Source organism: Lynx canadensis, chromosome A1 (genome assembly GCF_007474595.2).
Source record: "Lynx canadensis isolate LIC74 chromosome A1, mLynCan4.pri.v2, whole genome shotgun sequence".
Classification (NCBI taxonomy): Eukaryota; Metazoa; Chordata; class Mammalia; order Carnivora; family Felidae; genus Lynx; species Lynx canadensis.
The window spans coordinates 197967921-197981102 of NC_044303.2; the positions used below are offsets into that span (position 1 = coordinate 197967921).

Below are 13182 nucleotides of genomic sequence, written 5' to 3' on the forward strand. Positions count from 1 at the left end.
TGATGAGATAATTAGGTTTAGGTGAGATCATGAGGGTGGGACCCTCATTATGAGATTAGTGTTGTTATTAGAAGAGACACCAGCAAGCTTTCCTTCTCTTTTTCCGACATGTGAGGACACAGTAAGAAGATGGCTGTCTGCAGTCCAAGAAGGGAGCTCTGACCACAACCCAACATGTTGGCACCTTGATATTGGACTTCCAGCCTCTGGAACAGTGAGACAACAAACTTGTGTTGGTTAAGCCACTCAATCTATGGTATTTTGTTGGGGATAAATACTAAGTAAGCTAAGATAGCATCAAATCTATAGATCAATCTGAAGAACACTGCCATCTTAACAATATTAAGACCTCAGACCCATGAACACGAGATTTCATTTATTTAGATCTTTTTAAATATTTTGTAACTGTCAGAGTATGAATTTTGTACTTTTGTTAAATTTATTCCTACATATTTTATTTTTGATACGATTGTCACTGGCATTGCTTTCTCAATTTCATTTTCAGACTGTCCATTGCAAGTGTATAGACAAAGAATTGATTTTGGTATACTGATCTTTCACCCTGCAACCTTGCTGAACTTATTTATTTCCAATGGTTTTTTAGTGCATATATTAAGATCATGCCACGTGTGTAGAGAAATAATCTTACCTTTTCTTTTTCAATCTGGATGTCTTTCATTTCACTTTCTTGTATAACTGACCCAATATGAACCTACAGTACAATACTGAACGGGAGTAGTGAGAGCAAACATCCTGTTCCTACTTTTGATTTTACAGGCAGGCAAGCAGTCTTTCACCATTAAGTATGACGTTGGTCATGGGTTTGCCTTTGTTCTTGAAAGATACTTTGGCTGAATACCTAATTCTACATTTATAGTTATTTCTTTCAGTACAGACAGGTATTATTTCACTGTTCTCTGGTTTCCTTGTTGCTAACACGCCAGCTGTCAGTCTGCTTACCATTCATGTGCAGATGATCTATTTCTTCTCTTGGATGTTTTTAAGATCATCTTCTGCCTTTGGTAATCTGCAGTTCATTCTGATGATGTAAGTATTTTCTATTTTTCTAGCGGGATTTCTTAAGTTTCTGGATCCAAGGATTTGTATCTTTGAACAGTTCTGGAAACTTCAGAGCTGTCATGTCTCCAAATACTGTCTTCCCACTCATGTGTTCTGTTACATACCTCTAGAGCTCTGATTGGATGTATGTCAAACCTCTTCACTATTTTCTCCGTGTATGAACTTCTCTTTTACTTTTACTACCTTCTTATATTTCTGGGCTATATGGATATACCTTTTTCTTGGCTAAATCTTACAGCTTATTAAATTCTCTCCAGCAACACCTAATCTGCTATATAATCCATACATTGACTTTCTAATTTCAAATATTACATATTTTTATTTTGAAGTTTTGTGTCTTTTTTTATTTTTTATTTATTTATTTATTTTTCAACGTTTATTTTTTTGGGGACAGAGAGAGACAGAGCATGAACGGGGGAGGGGCAGAGAGAGAGGGAGACACAGAATCAGAAACAGGCTCCAGGCTCTGAGCCATCAGCCCAGAGCCTGACGCGGGGCTCGAACTCACGGACCGCGAGATGGTGACCTGGCTGAAGTCAGACGCTTAACCGACTGCGCCACCCAGGCGCCCATGTGTCTTTTTTTTAAATCTGTTGTGCTATTGGTTACAATGTGTTGTTTCTTGCTCATTTTTTATGGCCCTTCTCCCCTACTTAAATGTATTGAATCTAGTCATTACATAATGTCAGAAAATACCAATTTATGAAGTCTTTAAGGTCCTGATTCTTCTTTACGTTGCTTTTGCTGGTAGTTATGCCATTATGATTGGAATGAGTTACTCATTTTGCTAATAATGTTATCTGAGGGAGTTTTTTGAGGTCTGGAGTAAAGCTGAGTTCCTCCAAAGAGGACTATCATTTGCTTCTGCCATTTACCAAATGTAGGATCACTTTCTTTTAAATTCTGGGAGTGCCTGGGTGGCTCAGTCGGTTAAGCCTTTGACTTCAGCTCAGGTCATGATCTTGCTGTTCCCGAGTTCAAGCCCCGCATCAGGCTCTGTGCTGACAGCTCGGAGCCTGGAGCCAGTTTCAGATTCTGTGTCTTCCTCTCTCTGTCTCTCTTTCTCTCTGCCCTTCCCATGCTTGTCTCTCTCTCTCTCTCTCTCAAAAACAAACATTAAAAAAATTAAAAAAGAATTTAAATGACGTTATACTTTTTAAAAATTTATGCCAAATATATAGCATGAATATAGAACATGAATCCATGTTAAAGGTGGGTTGTGGACAGACATTTTGATAAAAGCTTTATTCTCTACCCAGTGCCAAAGTTGGTACAGACAAGTTTTGTTGCTGTCTCCTTCTCCACTTTATTTCTCATCCATCCATACAATGAGAGTAAGATTTTCATAGGGGAAAATCTCAGCTTTACTCAGAGGTCTCCTATTACATTTCTACTCAGACCAGCTCTAACCTCTACCTGTCCATGATCCGTATAGCCATCAAGGCAAGAGCTCAAGGTCTCCAAGGTTTAGGGGACTAAATATGGCTTTGGAAGTCACACCAGGACTTCTGCTTTTATTTTTGTTTTTCACCTCTGCAGGTTCTTTCCTTTCATGTCAGCGCAGTAGGGCACGGTAAAAGAGTTGTAAGAAAAATTCATAGAGATTTTAACTTTTTCAAATGAGGCTATTTAGGGTAACTAGTCTCTATAACTGGTTACTGCTGGAAACAAAAATCCTCTCATTTGTTTCACTTCTAAGCAAGCTGACATTGAAAACAGTCAGAAAAGTAAATCTATTTTTTTCTTTAAAATCTCCATGAAAGGAGATTCCATAACCGCCCTGTGGTGGATTGTCAAAATGGCCAAATTCTTCCTTTCTCTGCCTTCATGCTCTTGACATCTGCAAATCCTCCCACAAAAGGCAAAGCTTATCTCCCTACAATCTTGAATCTGGGTTGGCCATTTGACTCATTTTGGCCAATGGGACATTAGCAAGCAGGACGCATGCCGAGGCTCAAACGGGTCTCGCTTATTGAAGCTTGCTCTCCTGTCCTTGGAACTCTGAGACCACCATGCAGAGGAGTCCAGGCCAGGCTGCTGGAGGACGAGAAGCCATATGCAGGCACCCAGCTCAACAGCCTGTCAACCACTGCCAGCTGACCCACCGATATCATGAGGCGAGCGGAGATACGGAGGGCCAGCGCAGACTGGAAGAACGGCCCCGCCAACCCAGCGAATCACGAGCTAAATAAAAAATTATTTTACACTGGTAAATTTTGGTGTAAGCAAAAGGTAACTAATATACTTGCTTAAGAATACAACTGCACCGTGCTAGCTCAAACCTCCCGAGAACAATTTTATTGTCTGCACCCTCTGTCCTGCCTCGGTTTCTAGGGGATGTAACAACGGTCACTCACCAAGACACTTTTGCAGGTCAGCTTGCACTAAAGGGACTTGCCGATTCACACTATAGAATTTAAACCATGTCAATTAAAATATACTCCATGTATGCTTCCGTACAAAAAATTAGGGCATGTGAGTATGTTTATTCGCTGAGTTTATTTGCTCAGTGTGGTGTGTAGTTAGATCCTGAGGAAGAGATCCAGAGTTTTTCTCGATGGCAGGGGAAGTCAATCTCAGACACACGAGACTGAGGTTGGAAGCAGTTACTAAAAAGAAAAGATCTGAGGTTTCGTTTGGCCTCAAATTCAGTCTATGTCAATGGTGTGAAGTGGCTCCTCAGGAGGTCAATTCGACATCAGTCCAATTCACAGAAATGTTGCCCTTGCTGTAGCTGGCGGACCTTGAGAGCCGTGGTCCGTCCTGGGCGCTATGTTTTCAGAATGATACTGACAAACCGGAATGGACCAAGGAGGAAGACTCCACGATGATGATACAAGTTGGAATTTAAGGGTCCATAGGATCAATTTAAGGATCTATAATCAGGCACGGGGAGCCCTAGCTGCTACAAGCATGTGAATAGCAGTCACGGTTGTAAGGCAAACACGAAGCGCTCATCGGACTTCATAAGGGCGGATCTAGAACCAACAGGTGCCACGTTAACTCTTTGGGGCCGAACATTTTATAACCCACAGGGCCGTCCAACCTCAGATTGGCTGCGCTGTGGAACAGGAAGCCTGGATGAGGCGTTCAAGAAGTGGAGGCTGGGGAGGCATCTGTTGGGGAGGCATCTGTCAGGGACGATGGGGAAGGGAGTGTTGCCCTGCTTGGGCCAGATGCGTCTCTGGGCTCTGTCAGCAGAGTTTCTCTTCCTTCCTCCTGCTGGTTATCCTGCTTCTTTAGGAACTGATGGCTCCTAAGGGTTCAGAGGTAACCCAACATCCGTCTGCCCCCAAACTACAGACCTTAGTGAAGTCATAATGGACCTTCTCCTCTGTTAAACTTAACCTTTGAGGATTGCCACATTGTTACAGAACAGGTGCTCGACTCAGCGCCATGCTGACTTTCAGCCAGGACTGCTTACTCTTTCATTCACTCTCAGATTGATTTATAGGCACAAGACAGGGTTTCTTTCCAGATCTGTAAGTTAAGCTTGCGGGATTGCCTTCTTCCTTCCGGGTCAGCGCTACCACTCTGAGGTCACCAGCTTGCCTCTCTCCCCAACATCCCGACTCTTCTGTCCCCTCTTCACTCCACGCTGCCTATGGGAGAGTTCTCATAACAGGCGCAAAGAAAGTTTCTTTGGGCCCGTATAGGTATCTCAGCAGCCTGTGTTCGCTCTGCCTGCCCCTGTGGCATGTCCTGGGGGGTGACACCAGGGCCTGCAATCTGACAAGGGGGTTGGGAGTCTGGGTCTCCTACCTTGACAGGTGAAGCATCTGATGTGGAAGTGGTTATTGTGGACACGAACCACTTCCCCTTTGCAGGTGTCTCCACATCGGTAGCACTGGATGACATTGGAGCTGCCTCGGGGATTGTAAGGATTCTGCTGATAAGGAACTGTAGAAAGAAACAAAGAGATCACCATCCAGAAGGCCCTTGCTCTTTAAAAACTCTGCTAGAAGACACTGTCCTAATCCTAACTGGGAGAAAAAGCAGAAAGGGAAGTAATTAGCTGAGTACCTTCAATACATCATCAGGGCTGCACCTGCCAAGCTCGGGCATCATGAGAAGGTGAGTGGCATTGAGACGTGAGTTCATAAATCTCCTTAAGCAGGCAGAGACTTAAGAGTGAGCATAACCTTTCCTCGCAATAATAGTGGCCAAATTCGTGGGGGAAAAAAAAAGTAAAAAAGGAAGTAGAGTACTTCAAGAAATACCATTTCCTTGGTGATTTCTGGATCAAAACCAGGCCCCGAACTTCTCAAAGAGAATTTGGGTCCTGCAATTGACATGGGTCTCAAAGAAATGGGTGACTGACCCTGCCTCCAATCGGCCTTTGAGTTAAGCAAGTGACACCCTCTCACTGGGCCTCTTGTTTTGACATCTGTAAAATGAGGGTAGCCAGTGGTAGCACAGACTTTGTGTAACAAAGAGGCATAAAGGGGAGGCACTGTAGTTTGGAAGGAGGTTGATGAGGGGACGCCCTTAAGGCTGCCTTTGAGAGCAGTTTCCGTAACATTGAGAAAACATCAGAAGTATCTAGTGAAGAAAAAGGATCTGGCAGAGAGGACGAAGGGGCTGAAGTCCCTGGAGGCTGGGCATTTAACAATACCGCAGAGCTCTGCTAGCCTCTGGGTCTATTGTTCTCTTGCTCAGACGTTCTCATGGCCACTTTTCTAGATCTCCCGTCCCTGAGATATACTTTGCTTAACCATTCTAAAATCTGGTCATCTGATTAGAATAACTTTGTTTGTTTGTTTATTCTAAGCACCTGCTTCATTCAGGCTTGGAAGGGATATTGACAGCTCTCTGGTCCACTCATTATGTATACGCTGTTGACATAGCTTTGCCAATGAGGAGTCAAATCTCTCTTGTAGAAAGCCCCTAGGGGGACTGGGAGAGAATTCCTCAATTCTCAAACTTGAAGCAACAGTCTAAACTCTTTTTGCTCATATCCTATTAGGAGGAGGCTCACTCTTGTCCTGGCTATGAAGATGACCACCTGATTGGAGGGGAATTGATGTCTATCATTGAGACATATCGATTTATTGCCTACAATTTGAACAAGCGTATTATAAGTCACGCAAACCTTGCACTGAAAAGGGACTTAGAGATCACTTGATTCAGGGCTTCCTGACCTAGGGCCGTAGTTGTTAATGGCTGTTGGCTGAAATTTGAATCTTTTATTCTAGGCACATGAAGGGTGGCCCGTGCTGTCTTGCTTGGCAATGAAATGTGAATGGGAAGTGTGTGTGTCACTTTCAACTGGAAGCCCTATGAGCCAGTTGGTGCCTTTTCCATAGCCCAGCAACCAGTGAAACCCCAGATGGTGTGCAGGATGCATCAGCTTGGGTTCCTGACTGGGGAGTCATGGAGCAGAGCGCCAAGGCTAACCCAGGATGAACATCTATTGTGAGCAAGGAGGAATTTTGTTGTCATTGCCTTGTTACTGCAGCATATCCTGACGGAGGCACCTGGGGTCTAGTATTTCTAATTAAATATAAAATTTGGTGTTAGGTACATTATCCCACAGCTTTCTCCAGATTCTCAAAGATGATCTTTGTAACTGATCTCATCTGCTTCCTCCTTTTGAAGATAAGAAACAGGAAAGTGGGACTTCAAATTATCGTTCACTTACAGGTACCCTGAAGTCCCGGTGCACCTTAGGGCAAAAAGCTGGTTGCTGAGCCCTGAAAGTGTTGCCTCGGACAAGTTTGCCATCTGAGGCAGGAGAATATCCTTTTCCCAATCTTTTTCTCGAGTTCATGCTCCTTATCCAACTTGTTTCCCGTCTTAAACTTAAGACAAAAGTTAAGTGAGTTAGTTAACTAAATCATTAATTAACTCATTAAACCGGTTAATACATGTAAAGCATTTCAAAAAGCACATGAAGTGCTCCACAAATGTTCACCGGTACCATGATCATCACATCCTCCCCACAGCTCAGAGCAATCCTTTCCCACCCCCAGAATGTCCATATGCATTCATCCTGTTTCCTTTTCTTCTTTCTCTGATTCTTGTTCACCATCCGTGGAAAATATCCCACTCTCCCCTCTCCCACCAATCTGTGGGGGGAAAAAAGCCACGTAGATTCTATTTACTTGAGCACTGAAGTGATCCACCATTGTCAAGGGAAACAAATCTATGAGTCTGAAAATCAAGTAAGTACCAACAGGATAATCATCACCAATAGGGATGAGAGGTCTCAAAAGTATCCCAAAGTCCCTCCAGATGCTCTGTACTGATTTTCATCTACCTCTTCTAATTTAACCTGCCTTCCTGCTCAAGAACCAACTTCCAAGATCAATTAGATTTTCCCCGATTTGATTTTCTAGGGAAATTTCTTTGTGATCATGGTCCTCAGTCAAAACTCAGTCTTTGAACCACTCAGATAAAAAGGCGTAAAATCAGAGTGAGGGGACGGATTGAGAAAATGGGTTTTCTGGGGGGGGGGGGGTCAGAGTTACTGATGGGCTCCCCCCGCCCTAACCCTGCTGCTTCCCTCAGGATGAGGGTGCCGCTTTGGTGATGCTGACAGGCTGGAAACCTACAAATGTCTGATGTTTGTAAATAATCCCATAAATAGAAATGCAGGCATCGCGGGTGTGAGTTCTTCCAGATTGCTGATGTAAATAAACTGTGATTATAAAAGGGCAGCGGTGTAGCAAGATTTGATCTTCGAGATGTGTGAAGATCTTTCTTTATCTAGATAGTGCCAACAGAACTCTAGGGGTCAAGGAGGCTATGCTGACATATGCCATATCTGCTCCTGCCCGGAAAGCATCCTCGGGTGATTACATCCACAACGTAATCTAACCTGATTCTGTGCACGTAGGTGTGTATGGAGGGGTCATTTCTTCCCACCAATCTATACCCCTCCAAAAAAAAAAAAAAAACCACATTAAAATTTTATTGTTGATTTTCTGCTGGGTATCATTTCCACTAATTTTCATCTCAGAAAGTACTACAAAATCAGTCATGTGACTTATAACATTTGTCTTATGGGCAAATGTCCCTTGAATTCCAAATTGACTTTTACCTGAATTTTTGAACTGCCTATCCCTGGGAGCAACATTTTACAGCGACCATGAGCCTCAAAGGACATTAACTCTGCTCACTGGTGGAATAATCCATGAAGTTACCGGTTTAGACATATGGATCATGTGATTTGTTTCTCAAATGCGCGCAGGGAATCTCTGGCTTCTGTTTAATGTTATTTGGCCAATAAAGGGCACCTAGGAGAGGCATTCTCCCTTCCTAGTCCGTAAGCAGTGTTGTCCAGTAGATTTCTGAGTATGGAACTGTTCTGCATTTACATCGTCCAATGTAATAACTACTAGCCGTATGTGGCTGTTGGGCACTTGAAATGTGGCTACCATGACGGAGGTATTGAATTTTTAATTTTATTTCTTTTTAATTAATACAAATTTACATTTAAATAGCCACATGTGGCTAGCGGCACCATTATTGGACATTACAGCTTTATAGATCCACAAACGGACACCAGGCAATGAGGATGGGGTGGGGGAGGGGGGCCGGAAAGAAATTAAATCTAGTTGAATCTTATTTATATAAAAATAACACGTACCAATTAGTTCAGGAATACCACCTCAGACTTAAATTATTCCTTTTCACCCTTGAAGAGTTTTAAAGTTGTACTTAAAAGCAGTTTGCAACAGGAGCAAATGACACACACACATTCACCCATCCTGAATTTGATCTGGAAACAAAATCTTCTCAGCAATGAAATAAATACTATTTTTTTTTTTAAGTCACAATGTTTTAGGCACCGCGAGACTGAACAATCTTAATTTTTCCAAGAACAAGGGCAAAAAAAGTCAGCTGGCAAAAGGCTGTCAGAGTAATTTTTTAAGACGGAAAATCAGCTGGTCAATGCCTTCGAGATGAAAATTGAAGGTTCTGAAAAATGAAGTCGTCTTTCACATGCATAGCAAATCTTTTTTTTTTTTTTTCCAACGTTTATTTATTTTTGGGACAGAGAGAGACAGAGGATGAACGGGGGAGGGGCAGAGAGAGAGGGAGACACAGAATCGGAAACAGGCTCCAGGCTCTGAGCCATCAGCCCAGAGCCTGACGCGGGGCTCGAACTCACGGACCGCGAGATCGTGACCTGGCTGAAGTCGGACGCTTAACCGACTGCGCCACCCAGGCGCCCCATGCATAGCAAATCTTTAAGCGCGATGGGGAAATACAACTCAATTCCGCGATGAAGTTTGCACATGAAGCTCTCCCCAAATGTGACAAAGATAATTTAAAAGTGTTGGAGCACAACAGCACCTCGGGAGGGGAGGGGTGGCCGGCCTCCTGGCAAGTTTAAAGGAGACAGTGAGTTGAACTGAGCAGGAAACAAGCTGAGCATCCAATTAGTCCATCAGGCTTTCCTTCTCTCCCTCTGGCCATCCTTTTTTTTTTTTTTTTTAAATCTTAGGTGCTTCTCTCTCATAGATAGTGCGTGGGTGGCCTGGGTTCCAATTCCCTCCCTGTTCTTACCTGGTTCTACCATCTTGGACAAATCCTCCCTCTGCAATCAATGAGGGGCTTGGACAAAATGATCTGCAAGATTCCCTCCAATTAAAAGCTGGGTCTGGCTCTGTGTGTCCTTTTCTGTGCTTCCTTCTCCCTCCCCCCCCTCCCCCCCCTTCTCTCCCTGAACTGGTCTCGACTTTTAAACTAGACCCCGTTGTGTGTCATTAGATGAGTCTCTTTCAAAAGCAGATGATGGCGTGATTGCCCTCTCCCAAACACCCCGACCGAAGTTATGTTCTCCTTACTGATGCGGTACCTGCACAATTTGCCTTCCTCCCCTGAGGGTTGCCTGACCTTGTAGATAACAACGTTCCTACATTCTAATTGAGTCGTCTTTAAAATAGTCTTTAAAAGGCAGGAGCACCTATGCTATCCTGGGGCATAATGAAAAGAGCGACGAAACTGACTTGGAGACAGTACAACTGTGAATCACTGGCTGGAAGTGTAATAAAAACAGTGGAGCTTCTGGGTGAATGGTGTAACATCGAGCAGGGAATCAACCGGTTCAGAAATGAGCTTGCACCCGCCCCGGGCCCAGGAAAATAACCGATGGCAGGAGCTGTCACACGTCTGCTCCCCACGGCCTCATTAGGGCCCAGAGTACCCGGGGTGTGTTCACAGGTATTTCCTAAATACCGAGGAGGAGCCCCGACTGTGGATCCAGGCATTTCATGGGTAGAAAGCAGTTGCCTGAAAGCTTAGGTTGGGGCCTGTATAGGAGAGTATCTGGCACTTTACAACAGGATCCTTGAATTTGATTTTGGGGTTGAATCAGGGCCTGGAGCCCTGATCCCGTTTCCTGGGGTAAGGCCACAGAGATGTAGGATCCTTGCATTGAGGCACAGAGGTTAAGGGTGTGGACGCTGGAGTCAGGAAGGCTGAGTTTCTATTCTAGCCCTGCTGCCTGCCGCTGTGTGACCTTGAACAAGTTAAGGGCGTGACACCTGTCTCAGTTTGCTCATCTCTAGAGTGGGAATAATTCAGGTCATCGGTGAGTATTATATCACTTAAGTTATATAGAAGTGCTTAGTACACAGCTTGCATGTAACTCGGGCATGGTAAATACAAGCAATAATTAATATTAAAAGATCTCTGGGGGGCACCTGGGTGGCTCAGTGGGTTGAGTGTCTGACTTCGGCCCAGGTGATGATCTCAGGGTTCGTGAGTTCAAGCCCCGGGTCAGGCTCTGTGCTGACAGCTCGGAGTCTGGAGCCTGCTTCGGATTCTGTGTCTCCTTCTCTCTCTGCCCCTTCCCAGCTTACGCTCTCTTTCTCTCTCTGTCAAAAATAAATAAACTTAAAAAAATTTAAAAGACCTCTGAAGCCACACGCTCCCATCTCCAACTCAGTATAGGAACTTTTTCTGAATGGCTCCTGTCACTTGCTACCGAGTTGGGTTCAGACACTGTCAAATCCATTTTTGGACCAGTCCAACTTGGGCAAAGGTCTTCTGGATTTTTCCCTCCCTCCTGTCAGGAAGAGTGGCGCCCTGGCTGCCGCCTGTTCCCCACCTTAGAGGCTCCTCCTCTTTCTCCCCCCATCTCCGAGCTGTCTGTGTACGGGTTTCCGTGGGCTGTAGAGGTGGGTGGTTGACACGCTTTTGATGTACCCTGAAGAGGAATGTGTGACTTGGGTGTTTCCTGTGGTGGGAACAGAGGCTATGATCTGCGCTTTCCTGGGGCGGTGTATTTTGGGCACATCTGCTGTTCCCTGGGGGACGCGTTGGCACGTCGGTTGTGTGTGCATACTGAGAATCGGTGAGTGATTTGTTTTCTGGAAACTGTAGGGAGACCGCGAGGGCTGCTTTCCCGTAGCGCAGAAGGGCCACGCGTGTGCCCCCTCATGGCGTCATTACACCTGTGTTCATCGTGTGACTCCCTGGGGCCGGTCAGAGCGGAAGAGGACTGGGAGGTGACCTCATACACTAGACTGTGAGCTGCATGAGGGCAGGGACCACGGGTGTCTTGTTGGCCACTGTACTATTGTGTGCCACGTACGTGAGTGCTCAAAAGTATTTGGTGGATAAATTAAAGAGCGAATAAAATGAGTCCCTTGGTTTCATTTAACAAATGAGAAGGCTGAGGCCTGGAGGGAGGGGAGAGAACTTAGGCTTGCTTGTGTCAGTGTCTGAGGGTGTGTGTTCTAGAATAACAGGATAAGAGAGGCAACCGGAGAGTGGCCCCAGGGTCACCGAAAGGTGGGGGAGGGAGTTCACAGACACAGAAGAATACATTTCCATAAATCTGGAGTCGTGCTGAGGCTTAGCATTAGCCCAGGTGGGCCAATGGGGGTTGGGGGTGGGGTGGGGTCAGTGGTCTAAGATGCAGAAGCATCAGGGGACAGCTCGGAAAGAAGCTGAACAAAACAGCATGGCTGAATGCCCAAGGAAAGGCCTGGAAGGATAAGGGATAGCAGTGAGAGAGCGGTTACTCTGTCAGAAACTGTGCTCAGCCATATGCATATGCCATCTCGCTGAGTTTTCGAGTTCAGGAGGGGGACCTTATTAATATCCCTCTTTTACAGATGAGGAAACTGAGGCCCGAAGAGCTGAGGTCACTCGCCCAAGGCCACACCGTTAGTATGGCAGCAGGACCTGAACCTAGGCAGTTCTCACCACGATGCTTTACTGCCTGCCATGCACCAGTGCCAACACGGCTCCCTCTGGGGAGGGAGTGGGCTTGGGGGAGGCTACAAAGGGCATCTAATTACTCCCCAGACAGTAATCATCCATCCCTTGTCTAGCCGATTTCCAATGTGCACATAAATTTCACACAGATTTAAGAATAACGTTTGGAGGGTACAGCCCAGGAAACTGGGCACGGTAACGCAGCATCTGTGGCCAAGGATGAAGACGCCATGATGGTTGCCCCCCTCCCCCCCCCAATGAGTGGATGGCAGCCTTGAGCCACTTCCCCGGCACGAGAGGGGCAGCCCGACAGGTGTGGGTGTTGGGTCCCTCAGAGAGGCAGGCTCTGCAGGTGCTGGCAGCTGTCACAGAGCAGAGGCAGGGGCGCTCTGGGAAACCCCCAGTCCCTGCACAGATGGCCAGGCCTGGCCCCACTTTCCCGTGTCAGCAGGTCGGTAACACGGTCTGTCACCCCAAGACGACATTGTAAAAGCCTTGCTGCAACAGAAACTCTTCCTCAGCCTCTCTCTGCCAGGCTCGTCAGTGTGTTCTGTGGTCATGGCGGGGAGCTGGCAACATGGCCGCGCCACCTTCTTCAGAAGTATGTTGTCAGGACATGTGTCAGAACGGCACGCTCTTGGCCAGACAGGCTGCTCTTGCCTGACAGCCAGCTGCCACGCTCCAGCTCCAGCAGAAAGAGTCTGTCTAGACTCAAATGGCTCTTTACCTCAGCGAGGTCCCAGGCGAGGACCCTGGACCTCAAGTCCACGACTGGAGTGATGTATTCTTCACTTGTTGGTCAAGTCACTTGATAAAATGAGAATTGTGGATTTTTATTGAGTTGCTAAATTCGGAAAGCTGGTCCCGAGACAATATCATAGAATTAACTTTCTACTCATTTCTATGTTAATCTTATGATAAGAAAGA

At 45.6% G+C, this 13182-nt stretch overlaps 1 protein-coding gene across 6 annotated transcripts in view; it reads right to left on the reverse strand.

Annotated features, from left to right (window-relative positions):
* ABLIM3 (actin binding LIM protein family member 3) overlaps window positions 1-13182 on the reverse strand; it is an 89622-nt gene that overhangs the window by 65229 nt on the left and 11211 nt on the right. For all 6 annotated transcript variants that reach the window (XM_030329761.2, XM_030329755.1, XM_030329747.1 and 3 more), the window contains exon 3: window positions 4843-4980. In XM_030329761.2, the coding sequence (XP_030185621.1) occupies window positions 4843-4980 (138 nt within the window). The remainder of the gene's footprint in view (window positions 1-4842; window positions 4981-13182) is intronic.